Here is a 24,503-nt window from a genome sequence, read left to right on the forward strand (position 1 = left end):
GATGGATGGCTCTTATGTGTTTGTCTTTCAACAACCAGCTGCTTTACTACTCAGTCACAGTGCTGATATGTAATATTGACGTTCACATGTACAGTATTAATCTGACACAGACTTAGTACGCCCCCCCAAAAAATACAGACCGTCTTCCAACCCTAATTTTTTGGGCTATAAAAATTTAGCGTAAAAAAATTTTTTTTACCCCATCAACCATCCTAATTTATTTTTCAGTGTAATAGGAAACACAACTATTTTTTTGTTTGGCCTAATCAAGAAAGTAGGGTTCCTTTTTAATGCCTCTCTCAGTTGCAGTGGACAAAACTACCTTTGCTAGGTGTACAGAGAAAATTAACCCTAACTACCCAAAACCTGCCATACTCCAACAACAGGTTTTGTGAGGTTTTGGCAGGTTTGGTACCGTACCTGAGGAACTTGTTGTTGAATTTTGTGAGACTTGGGATGAAAGGCCCAGGGAGATGGTGTTGGATTCTGTGTGAGTTGGGACACACAGGAGTCATTGTGTGCAGTGTCTGGCTTGCTGTACCAATTGTTGGACTATGCTTGATTTTGTCAAGTTTGGTACTGTTCAGTGCAAGTCATCCTATACTGCATAGATCCATCCATACCATATCACTCAAACTCCAACGGGTTTATTCTGTTGGAGTTTATCAGGTTTGGTACATGTACAATGACCTGCATGTACAAGTACATAGACAAGTTCATGAACCTGTTGGATTTTGTGAGGTTCAGTATACTTTCTAGTGCAGGAGTCAAGGGGGTTAGGGTTAAAATGAGGAGCCCCTAGCTGCTAGAAAAAAAAGTCAGGTGCCAGGTCAATTTTTGAACATACCTTTACACACATCTGCAAAATAAACAATTTAGGACTACAACATGTACAAAATCTGACAAAACATACAGAAACATTATTCTGTCAATTTTCCGCAGGACAGACAGGCTTTGGATTTTGTGCTTGTGGAATAAATCAAAATGGCACCCATGTTATACGAAAAAAAAAGCTGAAAGAAAAGACAAGGCATGTTTGGAGTATTTCATTCAAGCATTTCGTACCTGGCACCGGACCGGCACGTGCATAGACTGATTGTGCATCTTATGAATACGCGCAACGTCTCAGCTCTCTGTACAGCGTGCGACCACAAACCAGTGGACTCGGGTACCTAGTACCTGTACGTGCGTGTATGTACCTACGTGTAGCTACGCTGCAGTTAACGTGGGCTCATGCTGTGTACATAGTAAGATGGAGGAAAACCACGTGATCATATGGAGACACATCGCTTGATGCATGTAGAAGAAAACTAGGCAGCGATCGTTTGCGAAATATGACTGACAAGGTGGGTGACTAAAACGGGCACAAATCATGGTCGCCATTGGCGATAAGAATTAAACATTTGGTCACACACCATCAAATTTTAGGCGCAAATGCGACTGTTTTGGTCTTACAGCACAAATAATTTGTGCCCAAGTACAAGAAGACAGATTCAGAAGTTAATTGCTGGATGACCAAATACAAAATGTTTTTACCTGTAGCCCCTACCACTTTTTTTAATCAGTTTGGCACCCTTCACACACGCTCTCACAAAAAATCCCGAGAAAGACTACCAATCTCCCCATATATGAAAACCGTCAAATGATGCGCATGATCTAGTGACCTTACCCAGGACCTTTGACCCCGCTGGGTGCGTCCTCCTCAAAAATCTTCTCACGATCCCATCGCTCCTGGACCTTCTTCTCGATTTCTTGGAGGGTGCGGACCTTGGCGGTACCCTTACGCCTCCCCTCACTGCTATCTGCCATGCCTCTTTAATTTGAACAACCTGGAAAGGACAAGTGAACCACTTACATGTAATTTTTCAAGAGTTCTGATAATTTACATGTATTCACCACTTGCTGCCAGGTGGTTTGAAAAATGCAGTGCACATAATCGGGACTTTTTCATGATTTTCAGTTTTCAAAATTCTTCAAAAATTCATCATTTCAATTAACCCCAATAGCCCTGAATCCTCCAATTTTTATATGATTTTGCAAACACCTTGGGGAGTTAGGGTTAATGGACGTTTACACCCACACAAATTACTGTCTGGTGGCCACTCTAGTCTGACAGACAAAATCTACCGGCACACGAGTATTTCAGCCAGGCCTGCAAAAAAAGAGCCGAGATTGTGCGGTGCTATACAACTTTCTTTGTTCACAAACCTGGCACAGTGTGCTGCTGACCTCTTTTCAATAGGGGCCAGATTAGCGTGCAGCGGTGCTGTGTGGCTCATCGCTGCGGTGGTGGAGCACTTTTGTCCCCGGTGGTAATCCACTCACACTAAATGCCCCAAACCGTGGTATACTGTTTCAAAACAAGGCTGGATTATCTCCACTATTGAGAGTGAAAAAATGTCTGTAATGCCCAGCAGCCTGTTTTTTTTGTTCCTAGTACAGTCTTTTGTTACAAGGCCCAGTTCCCTTTGTCCGATTTCAGAGACCTCGGCCACGCGCAACAACACACGGTGCCCAAAACCGCAGTCCCCAGCAGCAAGTGGTTAACTGTACATGTATATTGCAGTGCACTGGAAATTCAAACTGAATAAGATTTGACACACAAATTGAATAAATACAAAACCTGCTGCAAAATGCTTTACTACTGCAACCTGAAATGTAAATAGTTTAATAAATATGAGGCCTGATGTTTCAATCAGTTCAGTGCACTTTATTTTCCACATAATATTACTCTACAGAAACACTTTCACAAAGTGTGGATGGGGGAGGCAAGAAAGCAGCAATCCCATGAAAATGTTCTCCAATTTCACCCAACATACATTTTTCTTACTGATCTCAATTTCTAGCACAATTTTGATAATTCAAAAATGAACAGATGTGAGCATGATCTAAACATACATGTATGCAGACATCATACACGATTGCATTGAATAGCCCCACTAACTGGCCAACACTCTGACTTCGGGCCTGTTTCCACATGGATCTGGATCTCAACAAGTGATCACTACACTAGTTTGCTTTATCCATTAGGTGAGATGCAGGTTCTGGTGTTAGTGAACCAAGACAGGATCACTGATCAAGATCCGGATCTGTGTGAATTAAACAAGCCCTCACACCTCAGTGACTGGGTGTGATGTTCATTACTGTACCTTTAGCACTCCATTCCTTTAATAAGGAAACAAAGTACACTTTAACTAACATTTTGACCTTAAGGAACCATTACTCAATCCTGATAGGCCTAGTTTAGGTTAATTTTGACCTATATCTAAGCAAGAAAACCACAAACTTCTAACCCGAGTTTGGCAAAAGACAACCACTCAGTTGGATCACGACATTTTGTTTCTCGTCTGATAACCCAACTCAAGCATTTTTGGCCTTGTCCGAAACGGGCTTCCAGAGCTACGGCTAGGTCTATTGTCTGCGCGTCTCCACGCATTTCCAATGGACCAAGAGACCTAGACCTAGCTCTAGACAAGAGATTCGAATGCAGCCTTTGAGTCATGAAAACAAATCTCCATCCAAGTCAAGGAACCAGACTACATTCGCTAATTTGTCAGTGTTATCATTCACATCTCTTCAGGTGGTCATGTACAGAGCCGTTTTACCCCAAATTTCCCTCAAACACACCTCAAGAGAGTGAGCCCATTAGATTGAATGGATAAAGGCAAAAAGACTGGAAAATACCTGAATAACGTGAGTGAAATCATTCAATACAGGTGTGTAAATGGTTTTTAGAAAGCGGAAAGGTCAAGAACCGTGTTCGTGTGCAAAAGAAATTGCGCCCACGATGATAAGTGGGTGCGCCAAAATGTTCAATACGCCGACACGAAATTGCGTAAACGGATGTGTGGCTAAGGATAAATCGGGAGTGATCCGTGCCACACTAGTGGGGCTAAGCCTACCGGTGCAATTTCAGCTCATAAAGTTAAGTGGATGTTTAGTTATGCCCCCGGATAAAGTTTTCCAAAGAAATCCTTATTAATCGGGACAGGGGCCCAGTATACGACAGAGGAGTATTCGTTGGGCCCTGTTTACTAGGCCTTGGCCTAGGGTACACGTGTTTGCCATGTACATTGTATGCATCATTCATCATCGGTGTGCATATGTTTGCTGCATCGGTTGAAAGCATGACGTGCGTTAAAAACTTACGGTTATAGTTTCCAGTTTTCTTAAAATTTCCAAGCAGGGAAAACAGTATACTTCAACAGTCTGTTATTTTACATTTCCAGCAGGCCCTGGCCTAAATACATATAGCAAAGGTGACTCACCAGATGCTGAAAAGCGCACAAAAAACAGCAAGTTGATGCAATCGCTCGAAATCGTAGACAGCGCCCTCAAGTGACAAAAAATATTGGTTGCATCACGGCGTCCCCCACCTTGGCTCGTCCCCAACCCACGGTCAGAACCAACTGTGAGGTGATCGAGTGCCCTCCTCCGGAAAAATTAAGCGCCCCATACCCCCCCAGCCCCTCGAAATGTGTCCCAGTTACACCACTGCTTTTAACTATTGTCTCGGACTGTTACTGTTAACGCAAGACCGGCAAATGCCTACAAAGACAAAGCCCCCCCCCATGGCTCTATCTGGGCATGGAGTGTGGACATCAGTTTTAAAAATGGCTATGCACTTTACAACCTTTTAGGGGTGATAATATTAAGATCACAATATCTTCAAAAGTCATTGGTTAACCTGGAAAAAGAGAAAAGAAAAGAAAAGAAAGACGAGAAAATTGGGCTTTAGAGGTGGGGACTGTAGGCCTATAGGCCCAGAGACCGGCACCCCATTTTAAGGGTATTTGGGAAGGGGAGTGATTGTGGCTAACTCCGGCGAAATTACAAAGAAACTTGCCTTGGTGGTCATGAGCTTGGATTCACCAGTTGGATTCTGGTTGTTTCCAGGCGGCGCCATTTTTGTGTGATTTGGTGTTCTTCTCTACACATGCTTTTAAATTATCCTACTTTGAGAGGACTGGCAAACTTACTGCTTGGGCGAACTATACTCTAATTATACGTTGGGCCAAGACCAGTATGTAATTTGCCGAATTCAGTGCATTACGCGGAACAGGGAAGTTGTTGTCAAAAAGGAAGAAAAAAATATATCAGGACAAACGTATAGGCGGGGTGGGGGTTTAATATTTGACGCCAGAGACAGAAGATCCCGACATTTTTGAAATTTTTCAATCATGCACTAAAAGATACTTTTAAAGTTAAATCCAACTGGACGTTAAGTTTTGTAATCATGATCATTTAAAGTGCACTCGTGGTTTATGGAGGAAGCAGGGGCAACGTGCCCATTACGGACAAGTTTTAAAATTGGCACCACGCAAAAATTGGAGGGAAGGATTCTTTTACAGATGATAAGAATTAGATAATCGGATCAGAAAAAAATATTTCCACCCACCTCACTGGGACTCAAAACCTGATGGTCAGTCTCAAGCGTGCTGGCAAGTGTATGAGCACTTTCAATCTGCATTGTCAATGGGGATTGTTGACACAGTCTGTCTGTTTTCGAAAACAAATCACATGTCCAAATTTCATGACGTAGATGTCCAATGACCTCAAACAAAACAAAACAAAAAAAAAACAGTTTTCGAGGAATTCATATGGAGTCCCTGAAAGAGGACAGGTGTAACAAATTTACAAAATAATGTTCACAGGGGAAAATTGTTAAAATAGTTTTTCCCATCTGCCCCACTTGTTGCATTTGTCCACTTTAAGGTATCCTGTACTTTGGCGCCGCGTATGCATAAAGACACATTTTGGCAACCTTTTCATTATGGGTGCATTTCATCAAGATGGTTTGTATTTCTGCGAGCGAGCTCATTATTATTTTGTGACCCTAGGGGAGTTTAACAATAAGACATGCCATAATCAGGAGGGATCATAAATCCCGAATTTGGGACTGATGTTTTCCAGTTCGGGGTATTTCTTTCACAAAAAGCCCCAAAATGCGGGCCTATTTTGGATAAAAGCGGGTGGGTACATTCAGAGCTGAGCTCATAGTTTTACCACTATTTTGGGCGTATTTTTGGGGAAAGGCGAATAAAAAAAAATTCGTGGCTATCACCTATAAAGTTGAAACAAAATGTGCTCTTCTTGCCATAATCTTGAATTTCCGGAGGGAAAAAAAACGGAGGCCAACCTCTTCACGAGAGTCAATAGGCGGCGCTCTTTCGGTCTGATTTTGCATTGTTTTCTTTGGCCGCGTATTTGGTGTGGAGCAACCTTATGGCTGTGCGACCTCTATCAAAATGTGCACCTCGCCATTCTGCGTCTGCAGATATTTTCGACCCCCTTCCGTTCCTTTGACTTACAATTAGACTAAAGGCACCGCCTATAATTACGTTGCACAAACTACCTTGAGAATCCTAACACAAGAAAATTAATGAAGGGATGCGGTCCACTAATAATAATCCTAATCGACCCTTCCGTTCATTCACCCAGCATTAACTCACAATGGTCCACTCGCGTTCTTGGGCGTCTCCACCTTTCCTTCGAATGTATAGCTGTTCAAAGGCGCAGCATTCGGTGGAACCACCCTGTTAGCACATTCCATTGTCTTTAGGGGAAATTGAATTTGGAGAAGATCTGTGTGATCCGGTGAACTGGACTACCGTATTTTTACGGAACCGGGATGATTGGAAGCCCCATTGTGTGAGGAAAGGAGAAGGAAATGAGATACCTCCGCAGTGACCGGCACCGCCTATTCATCAACTGACCACAAGAAAAGGAAGTCAGTACATTTCAAAAAACAAAACAAAAATAAAAAAGGTGGGTCAAAAATGATCTTTGTTGTGTCAGCGATTTTAAACACTCTAAAACGAAAACAACCCCCAAACAAACAAACAAACAAAAAGAACAGTGAGAAAAAAAGATGATCGCGCTATTCATCCTTGTGGCATCATTTTCCAACACTTTTCCCAAAATAATCCAAATTTCTCTCAAAATAGTATTTGCTAGGTTAAATAAAATAGTTCCGTCCGACATTTTATAGTTATCTTCTGACAACTTTGGCTCAGATCCACAACCAAGTTTTCGGAGGAAAATTTTAGGGGAGGGGAATGTGGAAAAGCATTTCTCATGTAACCCTTTATGGCCTTTATGGGGGTACGGCTAATGTTAGGGCTTTTGACAATATTATTATTTTGTCTGGAGGAAGAGAAGCGAAAAGGCCTCGCCTGAAAAGTCGCATTTTCTCCTTATTTCAAACACGCATATTTTGCTTTTTGGGAGGAGGTGGGCCGGTTCCTTTCCCTAAGCCACCAATGGCTGTATGGTTGGGTGTGGCTTTCACAGTTTTTCAAACAGTAAACCGACAGAAAAAATAACGTGGAGCTGGAAAAGAGTCCAGTGCTGCAAATCACTCGCAATACGGCCGTAAAGGTTGTCTGCAATAACCGGAGACTCCATGGACGAGAAATCAAACGAGCGTCGAATTCCAGGTTACCACAAGGCGTAAGACAACACACGGGATGCTGTTTACGTTTACATTTTCAATCGTCATCATAGCAAGAAAAGTCAGCTGGCCTTAATTTAAACGTCGTGAGCGTATTGGTAAAAAGACTGAGGGATAATCATCCCGGACAGAATCAATCGTGGCAGTCCTAATAGATAGCCTGGTTCCGGCCTCCACCCAAGCAGTAACCAGTCTAAAGTACCTGCTTCCTTTCATTGAAAAGTAGCTCCAAATTACAAAATGAAGATTTCAAAATGTCTATAGTTTTATCTCATAGGATTATGGAAAATATTATTTTCTTTTTATTTTACCGTTTGTTTTCATCAAGATGGGAGTACACGCACTTGTCAGACCTAGCAGGAAGCTACAGCGCGTATGCATGAGACTGTTACTTCTGGAGTAAAAGTCCACGCTCTTCAATCAAACGAGAAACAATTCAGTTTATGTAAATTAACTTTATTACGTACATCCAGTTTTCATTCCTGTGAAATCCTCTTCAGATTCTTCAGTTTCAAGCCTCAATGAATTCCTGCGACGTGTATTTTATTCCCAACACCCCTTGTGGCCGTACTCCAAAAAGAAGTTTCATTCCACGGTAAATAGAATTCCCATTTGCATGATCACAAGAACTTCCTTACTCGTAGGCAATGAAAGGATTTATTCGGGTGTTGCATAAACAAATACTTGAATACTTCATATTGTTGCAATCAAAGAAAATATGGTGGCCGACGAAATGTTGGAATCCACGAAGCGAAAGCCGCCCTTGAATGAAATCATTTTTACGGTTGTGCTTATATCAACATAATTATCTTACTTTTACTTGCACTACACTGAAATAAGGCGCTTTCTATACAAGAAGACTCTTTGAACAATGTGACTGAATGTTTACTTATAGTTCTCATAAGTAGTACTGACTCTCTGGTTACGAGCTGCATTAGAGAAAATATATGTACGTCATCGGTTTACAATCTGTCCTTCATTAGAAATCGACGGTTTGAAGTTAAAAGCTACAACACAGGTGTCGAATTTTAAAAAAAAAACAACAACAGAGAGTCACAAATGTACCGCAAAAATAAACTGCAAGCGTCTGCACGTGAAAGCAGGATGTCTTGTTCCTTAGCTCCATGTTTAATGTCATCTTCGCTTGTGCCTTATTTCAAATCTTGAGCCTATTCTACTTTTGTATTAGCGACTCATCGGGAAAAATATAATGTTCTATGATTTATTGTTTACGTTCTCGAAACTGCAGGGAAAGCTCTGAATTATCTCATAGAACATGAAAAAGGAAGTAATTATAGACGCTTAGTCACTTCGCCAAGAGAGCCTAGGGGCTTAGAGGGAGGGGCGAAACGGGTCCCTGTTGTGTCTACGTGAGTGCTATTTTTGGTTGTAAAAGTTTTTAGGGACTTGTTCTTTTGCAGTTTTATAACCACACTATTCAATAACGTACAACAAGATACAAAGTGGAGGTTTCACACAATCACGTAACATACCCCGTCGGAACTTAGTCACCGGGAAGTGAAGTCAGTCAGCTGCCGAGGTTGTATGAGTCTGCGTACATGCACTGCTGCGCAACACGGTAGACGAGGCGAGTGGGCCTCCGAGCCAGGCTTGGAGAGAGGCAAACCAGCCAGAAATTAGATTAGGTATGTGTCGGTGTGGCAGAGTCTGTTAGGTCGGATGAAGGGGGCTGCTGACGAGGTTGTGCGCGCGCAGACTAGCACAGGGTGGAAGGAACAGAAGTACAAATACAGCAGGTGTTGGTGTCCGGACGAGAAGTCGGTCGCACAACCCGACAGGGTGAACACCAACTCTCGAAACGTCACCGTAAGCTGGTTCTTGAGCAAGAATTTTGTTCTATTTGGGAAGACTCCTAGCTACTCGACGAGCCTCGTAGCAAGACTTACTTGATGAAATGACTGCCGTAGCGTAAGAACACTTCTGTAACTACTTCAGTCGCCAAAGAGGTAAGCTACCCGCTGCTCCAAGTTGGAGATGTTAGGGTATGCATTTGACATTATCCATTAAAGTTTACTCTGTCTAAAGAGGGGCCTTTTTACAGCAAGTGGCTCGAGAACTTAGTTTCTGACCAACCCACCCGTAATTAGCCCCACACCTGTCTGTTCCTGCAAGAGTAAAGTGAGAGCATTTGAAATAAAGATCTTTGTCTCAAAACGGTGTTTCTGAAATTGCCAAACGGACAAAATAATGCATTACTACCTTACTCTGTATTAAACTTGAAGCAAGACCGTGAGTCACGTACCAATTACACTCAGTTCCTAAAGTGATACATTCTGACTGAGTTGTAAGGGCTTAACAACATTCAAGTTTAGTCTATTTATAAATGATCGTAAAGCAACCCTCGTTTCCCCTTCGAATAAGATGCATGGTGGAACCGAAGGAGATTGTTAGGGTTCAGGGGCGGATCCAGGGTTTTATTTTGGGGGGGGGGCTGTTCGTACAGGGGGTATTGCATGCAGTTACCGCTGTTGGTGAAGTCATTTAATCTCTTTGTTTTTCTATAATCATAATTATATGTAAAATAAGATCCTTACAGACTTATATTTTTTAAGTGGTCTTCTAACCTTCAGGCGTAGCTCCCCCAAAAGGAGCAATAAGCGCATGGGGTTATCAAACTTAAGATTTGATTAGGACTGGGCCTTTTGTAATGACACAAAACTTGAGAACTTGGTTCGCCTCAACTTCCCTGTAATGTGGCAAGAAGTCACTGGAATGATATTGCGGGGTCGCTAAAATTTAGTGCAAAACGCCTCATGGCTCTTGCGATATGAAGCTTGTCAACCTCGACTGCATGAGCACTTAATCGTGGGGCATATACTACACAGCCATTTTGAGGTTATCACAAACCCACACACTGTACGAAAACTTGCTCATTCAATGAAGATAGACAGGTTGTTCAGGAAGGGTAAGCTACATTGGTTGCAGGAAATTTCAAATAGGACATTTCTACCCGTAATCTCTGCCTACAACGCCCGGTTGTCAAGTACCCAGAGCCATTTTAACCATACGGTTAACTGACTAGGCGTTCGCTGGCAAGTATCCAGGTTCCCCAACCTCCACGTTGGCTCTCAAACCTCCGCGTAGGTCATCAGTTCATCATTTTCTGCCAACAAGGCAAGCGCACGCTCGCCGTTAGATCCTAATCGAATCCAACCGCCAAATCTCGAAGAACAATTTGTAGGTCTATACGCTTGGGCGTCCGCATTACTATGGTGTTCCGAGTGGATTCACAATCAAGCCAGTTTAAATTAGTTATGACTTGAGCATTCAATTAAAGTTCGATCTGGAATAATCCCACGACAGACTGAACATGGGCAAAACACGCAAAGTTCCTCTACAGTTCCACCGTATGCCGATTACACGGACTCGAGTCGTACCGATATTAAAAACGGTATTTACCTTTTGAAAACAATGAAACACTAACCATATTCAGACTAAAGTTCAACGTCCAAAGGTTGACTTCTAACTGACGTCACATTTCCACCAAAAGCAGACGTCTGGCTGACCAACTCTGCGACGCACACAGGAATAAAGCTGTGATTATACGTCGGTGGCCAACGCCGGCCCAACGTCTGATACCGACTGCGACGTTTTTAGACCGTTGCTTCCGTTGTTCCAATATCGGTGTGCTGTCTGGGATGTGGTTATCACTGGGAATTGCAGATGGCCGACTTTGAATACAGTCGACACGCATAATCTCTAAGGGGGTCATCCTGAAGACACCTTTCCATATGTGGGTTGTTTTGGGGCGCCTTACGTACAAAATGCGGTCATGCGTTTCATTTCCACGGACACAAAAATCGACTCCATTAACTTAAGCCTGATGAGGTAGAGGGTTTGCAGATACACCATGTGGAAATTATCTCTTTTGAGTAGGCCTGTGTGTGGTTCTGAAAAGAACAGATTACTCAACGTTTCGGACAGTGAATGCTCTGTCCATCTTTAGGACTGATGCGATCTTACTGTGCTGCTAGTTAAATGCTGTGGGTAATCACTGAGGTGTGGGAATGGGGATCCAAGCTATCTGGGTACTGGGGCGTGAAGGCTGGAACTGTGTTGAGAGCTGCTGTGACCGCTCATTGGCGCGTGTCAGTTGGTGTTGGGGTGTTGGAGAGAGCCTGACAGTTTCCATAACGACGTAAGAAACGCAGACAGCAACGCAATCAAGATGTAGAACGTTTCATAGGCCCATACACTTGGGCGTCCGGATGGATGGTGTTCCGAGTGCACTCTCAATCGAGCCAGTATAAATTAGTTCTGACTTGAGCATTTGATTTAAAGTTCTATCTGGAATAATCCCAAAATAGACTGCACATGGGCAAAGCACGCGAAGTTCCTCTATTGTTCCACCGTATGCCGATTATACGGACTAAAGTAATACCAATTTAAAATCACTTTACAACAGTATTTACCTACTGGAAAAATGAAAAGAAATGATATGGGAAAAGGGGAAATGATGCTTCAAAAAAGATAAATTGAAGTGTACGAATTGATTCATCGCATGAAAAATGCCACAGAACAAGAGTCAACCGTAAGTTAAGATATGCCGGAAAAAAAGTTCCTGAAACTTCCCGCTGCCGTTCTCTGCAATAGTTCAGTCGAAGCCGGGACCTCTATGTACATGTATATCATGTGAATTAAGAAAGCCCGGCAGTGAACGTGCCGTGAAAAGAAAAAGCCCAAGACCTTGCCGTGAAATTTCCCCCGTTTCCTGCTGTTAGGAGGAGACCGTGCTTAGTCATACCCCTGCTTTTAGACATGAACAGTAGGAACTGAGTGGAACTTCGCCGGGGGGAAGTCGGTGTTTCAGGGATCAACTTCATGTGCTCAGGGACGTGGAGACATAATCGCCCACTGGTTTTGAATTCACATATTCTTGGGATTCGATATGAGAATCATTGAACCAAGTTGCGGAGAGGAGGAGAGTACATAGTAACTCAAAAAATAGAAATGTCATTTTCGATGAATGAAAGTTACTTTGTCAGACAGGAATCAAGGAGCAGTCGATTTAAAAATGTGTAAACTCAATAATGCTTAAATAAAATATGATAAATCAAACTCATCGCACGAATTTCAGACACACATTTTGGTCTTGCTAAGAGTTTAAACGGAATGGGTGATTACATGGTTTCAATATAAGTTTGATTGCGTTAATTGTGTCATACAAGATGTAGATTGCATCGGAGCAAGACTGCATCTAACTAAACATAGTCCAACTTTCAGTGACTTTCCAGATACAGCTTCACATTTAAGTGTCGTTGTTCACAATTTCACTGGCATATACACTTTGATTTAAATTTGAACGATGCTAGAATGTAATGATACATGTAATATTATTATACCTGCAAGCATTTCATGTCGCTGCTGTGCTGGACACCGATCTAACTTGAGAAGTATAGTGGTGTCATGAACTGGGCATCACTTATAAAACATTTCTGTATTACATGTTAGCAAGTGTATTTTAAATGGCAATCCTAGCTCTAAAAGCTCATATTAAGCCTTTATCGATTGCTCGTTCTTTTTTGCCTTCTTATTATATTTTTTACAAATAAAACAAACTGTTTTATCGCGATTCTTTCTCTACGAAGTTTCCTAAAGGCTTCGTTATAATCTGGTTATCCCCATGCGTTGCAGATGGCCGAATCTGAATACAATGAACACGCATAATTTCCAAAGGGATCATCCTAAAGGCGCCTTTCCAATATGTACCTTCTTTTTTTGGGGGGGGGGGTACTTTGCATACAAGATAAAATGGTGTGTATCACTTTCACGGACACAAAAATCGACTCCAGTAACTTACCGCACGTGTGCGTTGCATTCGGCTGTCGGAATCGCTCCGATCGATTCTGACGGATACGCAAGTGTTGACGGCTTGACGCGCACTTGGAAAGACGCCTTATGGATGGCAACATACTCTCAACATTCAGACAGCTGCTGACGTTGCAAAGAGCCTCGTGTTTAACCTCGAAAGCTCCCTTGTTAAAACACACATATGAAATATTGTAAACAAGTTGGGGGAAATTCAATAGCTAAACTGATGACGTCCAACAGAGATAACAATAATGAACCATTGCAGCAAATAAGTTTGTACAAGTATTACAAATTCTTAAAAGTAATTGATCACAAAGCGCAAAGAACTTAGTATGTGTATTTTCATTAACCCAGCTTTCTTATTTTTGGATTATGGAGGTCATTTTTTCTAACGTCAGCGGGGAAATTTAACGATGGAGACCTCCAGTAAGCCCAATTTCAGCAATAAGCCCAGGCACGTGCGCCGCTCCTTCAAGATCCGCCGCTCAACCAAGATGACTGGCTTGCCCTCCGACCCCGAAGCCTACCTCCGCCAGGGCCGGCGTACCCCTACTATCGTCGGTCATGACGACTCCAGCATGCCCATCGAGCGCAAGGTGGCCATCGTGGGCATCGGCTGCCGCTACGCCAACGGCATCGACTGCGTCAAGAGGTTCTGGGAGGTGCTGGCCAAGGGGCTGGACTGCACGGTACCCCCGCCGCCGGACCGCTTTGACGCCTCGTTCTTCCTGTATCCGGGCAAAAAACTGCCGGGGAAGATGTTCAACAAGTGCGCCGGGTATCTGAACCAAAACCCGGAAATTTTCGACAGGCAGTTCTTCAAGATCTCGCCAGGTAAGTCAAAAATATATTTTGAGATATGATAAAGTTGTACATGTTAAAGAGACTTAGTTTTAATTTTAAGCAATAAAAAATGTGCATTGAAAGGTTTCAGTGGAATATGCAAACACAATGTGAAATTCAATCCTTGTTATTGATCATAAGTAGGCTTGGGCCAATTTCATAGGGCTGCTTGAGCACAAAATTGCTTGACCGCAAAAATTCCTCGCTTAAAAAAAGAAAAGTTTACCGGCTCAAAATCTACGTGATTTTCATGCTAACCAAACGACAGGTGAATATCATTCCATAACAACATACATCACATGGAGTTTTGGCTGGTTACCTGATTTGTCGAGCAATTTTTTTCACGCTTAATTAAGCAAATTTTTTGCTTAATCTGCTCTATGAAATTGGCCCCTGTTGTTAACTTTTGAATGTGATTAAATTAAATTGAGGCGACTTTGCGTTGGGTAAACGTCCGGGCAAATAAAACGGTTTCGATTTCTAGACATGCATTTACGTAGTGCAGGTGACAGATAAGTAATCATCGAAATGCCCCTTTCGGAGATCCTATGGGCTTTCAAGGTGAAACAATCTTAAGAGCTTGGAAATGGAACAGATTTGAGTGTAAAACAAACTTTGCCGGAGACATAATACAGCAAAGTATTGACGCTTTTAGGTTTTGAAGTTCGAAATAGACATGGGACTGTTAGTCCACATTTTACAATTTTTGTCGGATATTGTTTTGACATCTTTAAAATATTTTAGAGGAGGCCAACCAGCTGGATCCTCAGGTTCGACTGATGCTTGAGGTAGTCTGGGAGAGTTTCGAAGACGCAGGCATCCCAGCGTCCACCGCCCGTGGATCCAAGACGGGAGTCTTTATGGGCGTCACGGCCAGCGAATACGGCGTCCTGGTAGCCATGCCCAACGAGAACATCAACCAGTACACCAACTCGGGCACCAACTCTTGCATGGTGGCCAATCGCATCTCCTACGAGTTCGATCTTCGCGGGCCGAGTTTCGTCATTGACACGGCCTGCTCCTCTTCCTTGTACGCCATACACATGGCCTGTGAGGCCATCCGGAAAGGGGACTGCGACATGGCCGTAGCCGGAGGGGTTAACATCTCCCTGATCCCGGTGACTAGCATTGGATTCTGCCAGGCTGGGATGCTGTCCCCGGACGGCAAGAGCAAGAGCTTTGATCGATCGGCAGATGGCTACGCTCGTGGTGAAGGAGCAGGGGCCGTGATACTGAAACCACTGCGGCAGGCACTGGAGGATGGGGACAGAATCTACGCAGTTGTGCGTGGGGGAGCTTTGCATAACGACGGAAGGACCCCGGGCATCGCCAACCCGAGTTTTGACGCCCAGGTGTCCCTAGCAGAGTTTGCATACAAGAACGCTTGCACTGACCCTGAGGACGTTGCTTATGTGGAGGCTCACGGAACAGGCACGCAGATCGGAGACCGGACAGAGGCTAACGCGCTGGGCGAAGCCATGAGCCTGAACCGTAAACCCGACCACCCACCCTTGTACATTGGCTCGGTCAAGTCCAACATCGGCCACGCAGAGGGTGCAGCTGGAGTAGCCGGCATCATCAAAACCGCTTTGAGTCTTCATCACGGACAGATTCCAAAAGTGGTTCACTTCAGGCAAGGGAACGAAAATGTAGACTTCGAGGCACTCAAAGTGCGCGTTCCGGCAGAACTGACCCGCTGGCCTAAGGGAGCCAAGAAACTGGCTGGGTGCAGTTCGTTTGGCTTTGGGGGAGCAAACGCCCACCTCGTCCTAGAAGGAGCCCCCCAACCAGTCCAGAGAGGGGACAGGGGGTCAACCTCGTCAACTACCCAATCTCAGATGCAGCCGGAGCGAGAGGTCATCGTTCCTATGATTCTCTTCCTGTCAGCTGCCAGCAAGGACGCGCTGAGGCAGCGCATGCGAGACTGGATCGGTTACCTAAACGACGTGATCGGGAACGACTCGCGGGCCTTCTGCAACGCCCTCTGCACGGCAGCGGTGCGGTCGACGCACCACCAGTTCCGGCTGGGCGTGATCGCACGGACAGCACGGGAAGCGGCTGAACAGATTCGCCTAAAGGTGGAGCATGACCCGCGAGTGGCTTACAACGTTATCGAGGGTAAGACACCAGAAGGCAACAACAGCCATCGGTTGGTGTTTATCTTCGGTGGGATGGGAACGCAGTGGTGGGGAATGGCAAGGCAACTGATGGACGATGAACCGCAGTTCAAAAGCGTCATTAGGGTAAGAACTCATCACCACATTTTCCACATCGCATAATATATGCCCATTGACGTCTATTGTCTGACACTTCTTCCAAAACTAAAAACAAAGAAACGGTGCTCCATCTTAAACAAAATTGTAGAAAAAGAAAGCAAATTCTGAAAAATAAAAGCAATATGAAAATATGTTTTTCTATTGATGTGAGTCACCAAGCAATATGCAACATAACTGCTTATCGTTTTTTACCAGAACGAAAATAGTATCGATGTTTTGCATGAGGGACAATGGTTAAAATAACAGTATGCTCCTCAAAACGATGAACAACCAACCAGATAATATCAGAATTACAAGAAAAGTGTGATTACTAGAAGATCGCCCTTTCCTACTCAAATGCATTATGCGAGATATGTTGTGCCTTCAAACTAAAGCCGTGAATTCATCCTCCTCAATGGGTGAATCTTACTATAGACGAAAATGAACAGGTCGCAGAGGGACAGCCACTCGGCTGTGTAATGAACCCCGTGATAACCCGGATTGGGCTGTAATAACAAATCCCTTACAAACATTTAGATGCTGCATAGCTTATTCTGTGGACCATATGAGCTTCTAGATCAGGAATAAAGTCCTGTTAAATTCACCCGTCAGGCCTGCTCTTGTCTTTGTTGCAGAGGATTGACAAGATACTGACCAAGTGCGGTGCTAAATGGTCTCTACTGCACATACTGACCAAGGAAACAGACCGCGATAAAATCAACCAAACAGGTACAGACTATTTAGTATTGACTCTTTTTAACTGATTATCTGTTTACTGTTTCAAGGTTGTTAGCAGGGTGAATATAATAGGCGAGGAAACAAGCTATGGCCATTTTCCAATGCTGGACTTCGGCTCCGTTTTATGCTTCAACCCATTTTTACTAGCTGGCTTTGAAGTTGTAAGCACAATAGTAAGTCTGATAGCACCACAAAACATCAACTAGAATGCAAAAGAGCCAAACACTACAGTTCTTCAGTTTAATTTAAACGCACCAGGCTCACAATCGGGGATTGGTTTCGGAGACAAAGCCTGAGATGGAGACAAAGTTGAGTATTGAAAAACTGCCGTATATCTTTCATCTCGACAACCGTTAATTGGGGCATTTTTCGATGATAATTGTCATTAGTACCAACTTAAAAAACTCGGCAATAGCTAAGGAAAACCTTTTGTCTACTCAAATATAAATGTATTTGTTACCAGTCACATCTTATGAACAACGCAAGGGTTAGATATGAGTCGTTTATATACTTATGAATCGAAGCAAGGTCAAAGTTATAGAAAAGGTTTTATCGATGGCATTTGCGATTATAGTGCTTAAGATCATGTGTCAGAGAGTCATTCCAATTCGAACTCATTAAAACCATCATCGAAAGTAAATGTCTGAACATAATTTGGGTCAGATATTTAATAATAATGTAGTTAAAAAAATCACAGATCAAAGCCATATAATCGGATGATTTTGTGTTTGTTTCTTTCTTTTCAATGCTTAGAAATCGCTCAGCCAAGCATCTGTGCGGTCCAAATTGCTCTCGCCGAATTATACCGTATGCGTGGAGTAACCCCAGACGCTATCATTGGCCACAGCGTCGGAGAAGTAGCAGCTGCATACGCCGCAGCTCTCCTTTCATTGGAGGACGCCATAAAAGTCATTTACATACGTGGCAGGCAACTGCGCAAGACAAGTGGCCTGGGTGCCATGGTAGCAGTCCTGCACGCCGTAGATGAAGTACAAGCCCGTCTTGAGAACAGTGAGTACGTTAGTGTCATTGACATCGCAGCAATTAATAGTCCGACACAGGTCGTTCTGTCTGGGGATAGTGAGTCAGTTCTTGGTTTTGTCGACTCGTTGAAGAAGGACGGTATCCGATGTGTTTCACTTAAGGTACACAATGCTTTCCACAGCTACCAGCAGGAAGAAATCAGGAAGGACTTCATTAAGAAGGCCAAGTTTTTAGAGTCGTCGAGTAGGGAGAGCATTGGTGCCAACCCCGTCATCCCTATGATGTCAACGGTTACAAACGAATATCTGGACCGAGACACGGCCAACAGCGCTGAGTACTGGTGGAAAAACATCCGGCAAACAGTGCACTTCCGTGGGGCCGTTGACAAAATACTGAAGGAGGGCTACACTAGTTTGTTGGAGATCAGTCCTCACCCATCTCTGTCCCCAGCTATCAGGGACTGCTTGTCGTCAAATCCAACCAACTCCCAACGCTTCGTGACGGGCTCACTGAGGCGTCCGTCTGATATCCGTGATGTTGCGGACGACAAAGTCAATATCCTTCGATCCTTGGCGCGTCTCCATGTGGAAGGCTACCCAATAGACCTGAACCTGCTGTTTAGAGATAGCGATTTCAAGGTTATGTCTCTACCCAACTATCCGTGGCAGAGGGTTTTATGCTCGGCAACAACTGAGAAGAGTCAAAAGATGTTCCGTTTTCCCGCCAAGAATCATCCATTGTTAGGCAAGCTACAAACCCTGTCTCACTTCAGCAATGAAAATGCGCCACGGGTGTGGTGCTCTAAATACAGCGTGTCTACTGTGCCGTGGTTGCGGGATCACAAATTGCAGGGTAACATTGTCATTCCTGCAGCAGGGCAGACTGAAATCATGCTTGCGGCTGCACGATCCATGTACCCTGACAGCGAGACAATCACCCTGAGAGACGCCATGTTTGAGAGGTTCATTTTCCCATCTAACATGAAAGGCATGCTGGAGAGCTCGGTGACAGTGCGGCCGCGGGAGGCTCAGTTTGCTCTAAGAAGCTTCAATCAGGCCGACGAGAAGTGGACTTTGCACGGCAAGTCCAGCATAGACATTCCTGGTAAGTCACGGTTGTCATACCACCAACTTGAAGACCAGTTTCAATGCTTGAAGCTCGCGGTAGATGAGATCAGACGGAGGTGCCCATATGAAGTTGATGAACAGGAATTCTACGCAAGGCTCTGGAAGGGAGGTTTCCATTTGGGAGACACGTTCCGGTGTGTCAACACAGCTTACTTCAGTGCTGATTACAGTGAAGCTTTGCTGTATGCATCCATCCCGGAAGCATTAGAGAAGGAATTCCGCAAGTATGTTTTCCATCCAGCTTTGCTTGACAGCATGTTCCAAGGAATTGGAATATGTCAAATGTTTCTGGAACAGGAAAAGGCAAGGTCTTCGCACAGTGTGTTCAAAACGTGGTTCCAGGTGCCAAGGTCTGTCACAAAGGTGCGTGTGAAAGGAACAGCACCATCACAGGTGGCTTTCCATGTTCGCATGACGCACATAGATAAAGGGGAGACGGTGGGGGATGTTGTTGCAGCGGATGCAACAAACCAGTGGGTTTTTGCTCAAGTAGACCGCCTTGCCTTCGAAAATGTTCATTCTAACGAGCCAGATGAGAAAGTGCAACTTTGGAGGAGAGAATGGGCGCCGATCCATGTCGAGTTTTCTGAAACGGCAATACACCAGTTACCTGCAAAAAGAGCACCCTCTCGGCCTCTCAGTGCAATCGGCTCAGAAAATCCCGGTGCTATCATCATCATCAAAGATAAACAAGGTGTGTCAGGGGAACTGAAGAAACGCATGGAAGTTGACAGCGTCGTCAGTGTTCTAGACCCTAGGATTCTTGTTGATGGGGATGAGCGGTTCAGACGAGTGTTACGCTCTTTGGGTCAGGTAACAGATCTGATCATGCTGTCAACCCTTGACATCAAGCAGCTTGGGCCGTTGACCGCCATCGATAAAGACACCTTCGAAGAAGCCCAGACCATGACAGCTACATCACCGATAAGTTTGTATAGAGCCGTGGTCAAGCACGATGCTAAGATAAGGCCTAGGATGTGGATGGTTACACGAGCAGCGCATGCCGTGAAGGATACCGATGTAGCGGACCCCATGATGGCGTCTGCTGGTGCAGTAAACCTCACTCTCATGCACGAAGATCCAGAGTTCCCTCTTGTCACCGTAGACCTACCATCTTTGCTTGATCCAGAAGAATCTGCCGAGTGGTTGTACCAGTACATGCGTTCGGCGCCCACAGACGAAAATTTCGTTTCCCTCCGACGCAAAATGCCCATGCAGAATGTTGACCATTCCAAGGAGTTGGCCTTCGAAGCTTTTGCTCTTCGCATACTTATGCAGCCTCAATCGAGCTTCTCAGCTCCTACGCTGTCCACAAACTGGCAGGTTGACGTAGATGACACATTGAAGCAGAAGAGGCTCGTGGTAAAGCAGAATCAAGAAGCGCCAAAGACGAAATGTTCCGAAGAAATTGCGGTGAAGCTTTCAGCTTTTTCGGTTCAACTAATGAAGGACGCTCCAGAAAAAGACAAAACGTCGGGTCTCAGTTACCTCTTTGCAGGGAAAATCAACAACTGCAGTGAGGAGCTTCAGGTACTCTTCAGAATGAGAAACAACGTCCTTGGTCTGAGATCAGGTGGGAAGATAAAAGCTACAATATGGGCAAACGCGAGCGAGCTCGTGCCTATTCCGGCTAATCTGACACCCGTGGAAGCCATCAATATAGTCAGGGATTACCTTCCAGCATTTGTAGCCTTTCACGACACGCTGAAGCTCAATGAGAACGGGTCAGTAATTATTTGCCTCTCCTCCCTTCGAGACAGAGTTGGTTTGGCCACCACCCATCTGGCGTTGGAGCAAGGGGCTAATGTATTCCTTCACGTGGAGACAGATGATGACAACATCCTGCCGGTGGAGAAGCTTCTTGGGATCTTAGGCGATTCTAGAGTTGTCATAACATCTGGAGATAACTTTCACACACTTATCAATGATGGATCCGTGGACGTGCTTCTGTTTGCTGGTGAAATGACACAAGACAACAACAACTTGAAGAAGCTTGTTGGAAAGTTGCGTCCATTTGGGACAATTGTTCACATCCACGGTCGAAACGGCAACAGCGAATCTCGCTTAAACGTCATGCCACCTAACATTTACTTTCTGTCAATTGACATGGGGCTAGGCCGGTTTGACGAAATGAAGCCAAGACTGCAAGACTCTATGATTCGCCTCTTACAGATGTTCAGCGTGCATAATGGGTTTCAAGCGCTGAAGTCCCTTACTGTACCTACTGCTCCAATATCCAAGCTCTCCAGATCGCCACATGCCACCGTAGAAGACATGACTGTTTGCATTGACGAGGAAAGCATCCCGACAACCTTAGACTTTGACGACATCAGTTTTACCGCCAATGGCGATGCTGCTTACTTAGTGACAGGAGGGTCAAGAGGTTTCGGCCTGACAACAGTCGAATGGTTGGTGAAGTCTGGTGCACGCCACATTTACATCATCTCGAGATCGACCCCCGAGGAGGAAGCTGTGCTAAAATTCAAATCTTTCCGGGATACAGGGGCTCGTATAACACATCTGAAGGTTGATATGTCGAAGGATTACGAGGTCGAGAAGGCTCTGTCTGCTATTAGGGATAACGAAGAGCTTCCACTTGAAGGTATTTTTCACTGTGCCGTAGTCTACAATGACTGTCATCTGCGTCAGGTCACGACAGAAACATGGAATCGGGTATTGATTCCAAAAGCATATGGAGCTTTAGTGCTGCATCAGCTCACACTGAAGATGGGTTTCTCTGTGCGCTATTTTGTTATGATGTCATCCATAGTTGAGTTGATGGGTAACGAGGGACAAGGGGCCTACTGTGCTGCTAACAATTTCCTGGCAAGTCTTTGCAGTATGCGACGAAAGCTTGGTCTGCCAGCCACTGTAATCTGTCCAGGGATCATCAACACTGCAGGTCATGCAGCCAGAGCCGGATTTGTCCATCACTGGGAGAAAATGGGCATGCAGAGCTTGCCCCCGCCAGAGATACTGAAGGGCCTCGGTTGTATCCTTGCTACGGACTACCCACAGCTCGGTCTCACAGGTGCTGTGAACAAAAAGGACTATGCAAAGGCCAACAGTCCCATGTTGTCACACCATTTCGGCGAACCGGGTGGTACTTTCTCAGCCCTAAAATCCCTCTTTCCTAACCGAGAGTGCTTCTTGGCCACAGACAACGATATCCAGATGAGGATACGATTGTTGTCTCGAGCAGAAGCTCTAGACTTGATTTTCAAGACGCTGTCAAATCATTTAGTGCAGCGTCTTGGTCTCAGTGCCGATGTCAGTCAAGATGCAACACTTCTGTCCATTGGTCTGGATTCCCACATGTCAACAGAACTTAGTGGTGTTATCCAGGAAAGCTTTGGGGTCACAATGACAGCTATGGAGCTGCTGAATGATACTCTGACAGTCAGAAACCTGACTCAGAATGTATACACCAAAGTGATGAGTTGTGCTTCCGAGGCACAGCAAGAGGCTGCAGCGAGCAATGAGGCAGCTGAGAGTGTCTCCCAGCAATTGTGGTTCAGAATTGACGACAAGGTTCAGTCTCCTACACACCAACTCGTCTGCTTTCCTTCAGTTGGTGGTGGGCCGTCCATGTTTGCAGCATGGCAACAACATTTCCAGCAGAACAATGTGCAGCTGGTTTCCCTGAGGATCCCAGGATGGGAAGGCCGTGAGAACGAAAAGCCATCAGAAAACATGGCCGATGTCGTGAGCCGGCTTGCTGACGCTTTGCTTCCACATTTACAGCAGGGCCAATTCTCCTTCTTTGGACATAGTTTAGGCGGGCTTACGGCCTTTGAACTGGCACACCACATGTGGAAGAACCACAGTCTCCTTCCCACCCACCTCTTCGTCAGTGCTTGGTATGCCCCAACCCTATCATACCCACACCCAGAGGAGCTCAACATTTCCAGCTCCACCTTCCGGAAGATGCAGCGAATTATCTCTGCTAGAGGTGACCCAATGAAAATATCTGAGCCATTCCCGGTCAGATTCAGTTTCTTGGACCAGTCAACACTCAATAACCCACGCCTGATGCAGCGTCTAGTAGGTAGCATCGAAGCGGCCATCATGACCTGCAAGAAGTATAGGTGCCGGCACCGGGATCGACTGCCCTGTAGCATGATAGCCTTTGGCGGAAAGAACGACCCCTTTGTCGGTCCACATCTCCTGGACGACTGGAGCAAGCAGGTCACAAACGAGAGCAACTTCAAGAAAGTGATTCTACCTGGGAAGCACATGTACCTCCAGACTGCCGGCAAGAGCCTTCTGAAGGAAATCGGCAGCGCTCTGAGCCAACCGCAGCACCAGGAGCCAGCAGAAAAAGAGAAGCCAATGAAGGTTGCAGTGAGTGTGCTTGAGGCTTCAGAGGCAGGGCCATCTACAAGCAACACCCTACCGAGTGCCTCTTCATACCACATCGGTAAGCCAGTACCCAAACCGAGGTCCAGTTTCAGTCAATAAACGTAAGATGCAACGTCGATGCAAGAATCAACTTGTTGCAAGTTTCTGTTTAAAACACTGCTTTCAAAAAAGTTAAGGACCACCGTTTTTTTTTAACTTGTAAATTTTTTCAAAGCAATGAGTGGTGTCTAGTTCCCATTGGAACCAAAATTAAAAAAATGTGCAATGATGCAAGAGACATTCAGCAGTAAAATATTTCATTAAAAAGTATATACAAAATAAAAAGTGGTCCTTAAATTTGTTTTGAGTAGCATATATATGCCCCAGTTGGTAGCCCGAAGGTGTGTGAACTGATCAATATAAATTTACATTTTTTTAATTCAATGCGTTTAGCGCATCCAGGAAAGTGACGTTTGGCAGCAAGCAGGCATAATGAACGGTACAAGATTATGCCAAGATTAAATCCCGATGTTGCCGACGAAAATAAATACACCCATGCCGGACCAGTTCAAAAAATGAAAACCTTGCACAAAGATGTAAAAGAGCAAAATTTGTGAGAATCAAAATCTGAAGTCACTTCATGACTGGAGTTTGTGATAATCTGCTGAGATCTTAAGGACCCATATACTGAACCGGTTATCACAAAAGACGTTTCCATCTGCAATCGCATACAGACTTAGATGAAGCATCGAAACATGCTGTATTATGTACATATTTTTCTTCTTTATAAATGTTGTAAACATGTCTAATTATTAAAGCCAGCTCTCTGACATTTTACCAGAGCAAGAGCAAAAGGCCGAGTACGTGCAATAGTAAAACATATAATTTTAGAGTGCCATTAAATTGCAGTAATTAACTAATTCCTGTAAT

General features: G+C 44.5%; 2 protein-coding genes across 5 annotated transcripts in view; one reads left to right on the plus strand and one right to left on the minus strand.

The window, feature by feature from the left end:
• The window catches only part of lars1 (leucyl-tRNA synthetase 1), a 32,379-nt gene extending 27,976 nt beyond the window's left edge, over positions 1–4,403 (minus strand). For 2 of the 4 annotated variants that reach the window (XM_087133044.1, XM_022228774.2), the window contains exons 1-2: positions 4,150–4,287; positions 1,670–1,829 (exon numbers count right to left, since the gene is read on the minus strand). In XM_087133044.1, the coding sequence (XP_086989170.1) occupies positions 1,670–1,809 (140 nt within the window). In that variant the 5' untranslated portion in view covers positions 1,810–1,829; positions 4,150–4,287. Of the gene's footprint in view, positions 1–1,669; positions 1,830–2,044; positions 2,149–4,149 lie in introns of those variants that run through there. The other 2 variants (XM_022228773.2, XM_087133043.1) reach the window with 2 other exon arrangements.
• Positions 4,404–8,610: 4,207 nt separating this feature from the next.
• LOC110975878 (uncharacterized) lies at positions 8,611–24,486 on the plus strand. The gene is made up of 5 exons (XM_022228729.2): positions 8,611–9,420; positions 13,664–14,119; positions 14,873–16,371; positions 17,019–17,112; positions 17,875–24,486. Exons 2-5 carry the CDS (start codon positions 13,699–13,701, stop codon positions 23,691–23,693), a joined length of 7,833 nt encoding a protein of 2,610 aa, XP_022084421.1. The 5' UTR covers positions 8,611–9,420; positions 13,664–13,698; the 3' UTR covers positions 23,694–24,486.
• Positions 24,487–24,503: the final 17 nt, after the last annotated feature.

This window comes from Acanthaster planci, linkage group LG02 (genome assembly GCF_054643075.1).
Source record: "Acanthaster planci isolate LZ-2023a linkage group LG02, COTS_SCS, whole genome shotgun sequence".
NCBI classification, from domain to species: Eukaryota; Metazoa; Echinodermata; class Asteroidea; order Valvatida; family Acanthasteridae; genus Acanthaster; species Acanthaster planci.

Bases quoted from the DNA above. Each gene is read 5' to 3' on its own strand.
- LOC110975878 (XM_022228729.2), top strand. From the start codon at position 13,699: ATGGAGACCTCCAGTAAGCCCAATTTCAGCAATAAGCCCAGGCACGTG. The intron at 14,120-14,872 runs GTAAGTCAAAAA...AAAATATTTTAG, and splicing joins GTTCTTCAAGATCTCGCCAG to AGGAGGCCAACCAGCTGGAT. The intron at 17,113-17,874 runs GTACAGACTATT...TTCAATGCTTAG, and splicing joins CGATAAAATCAACCAAACAG to AAATCGCTCAGCCAAGCATC.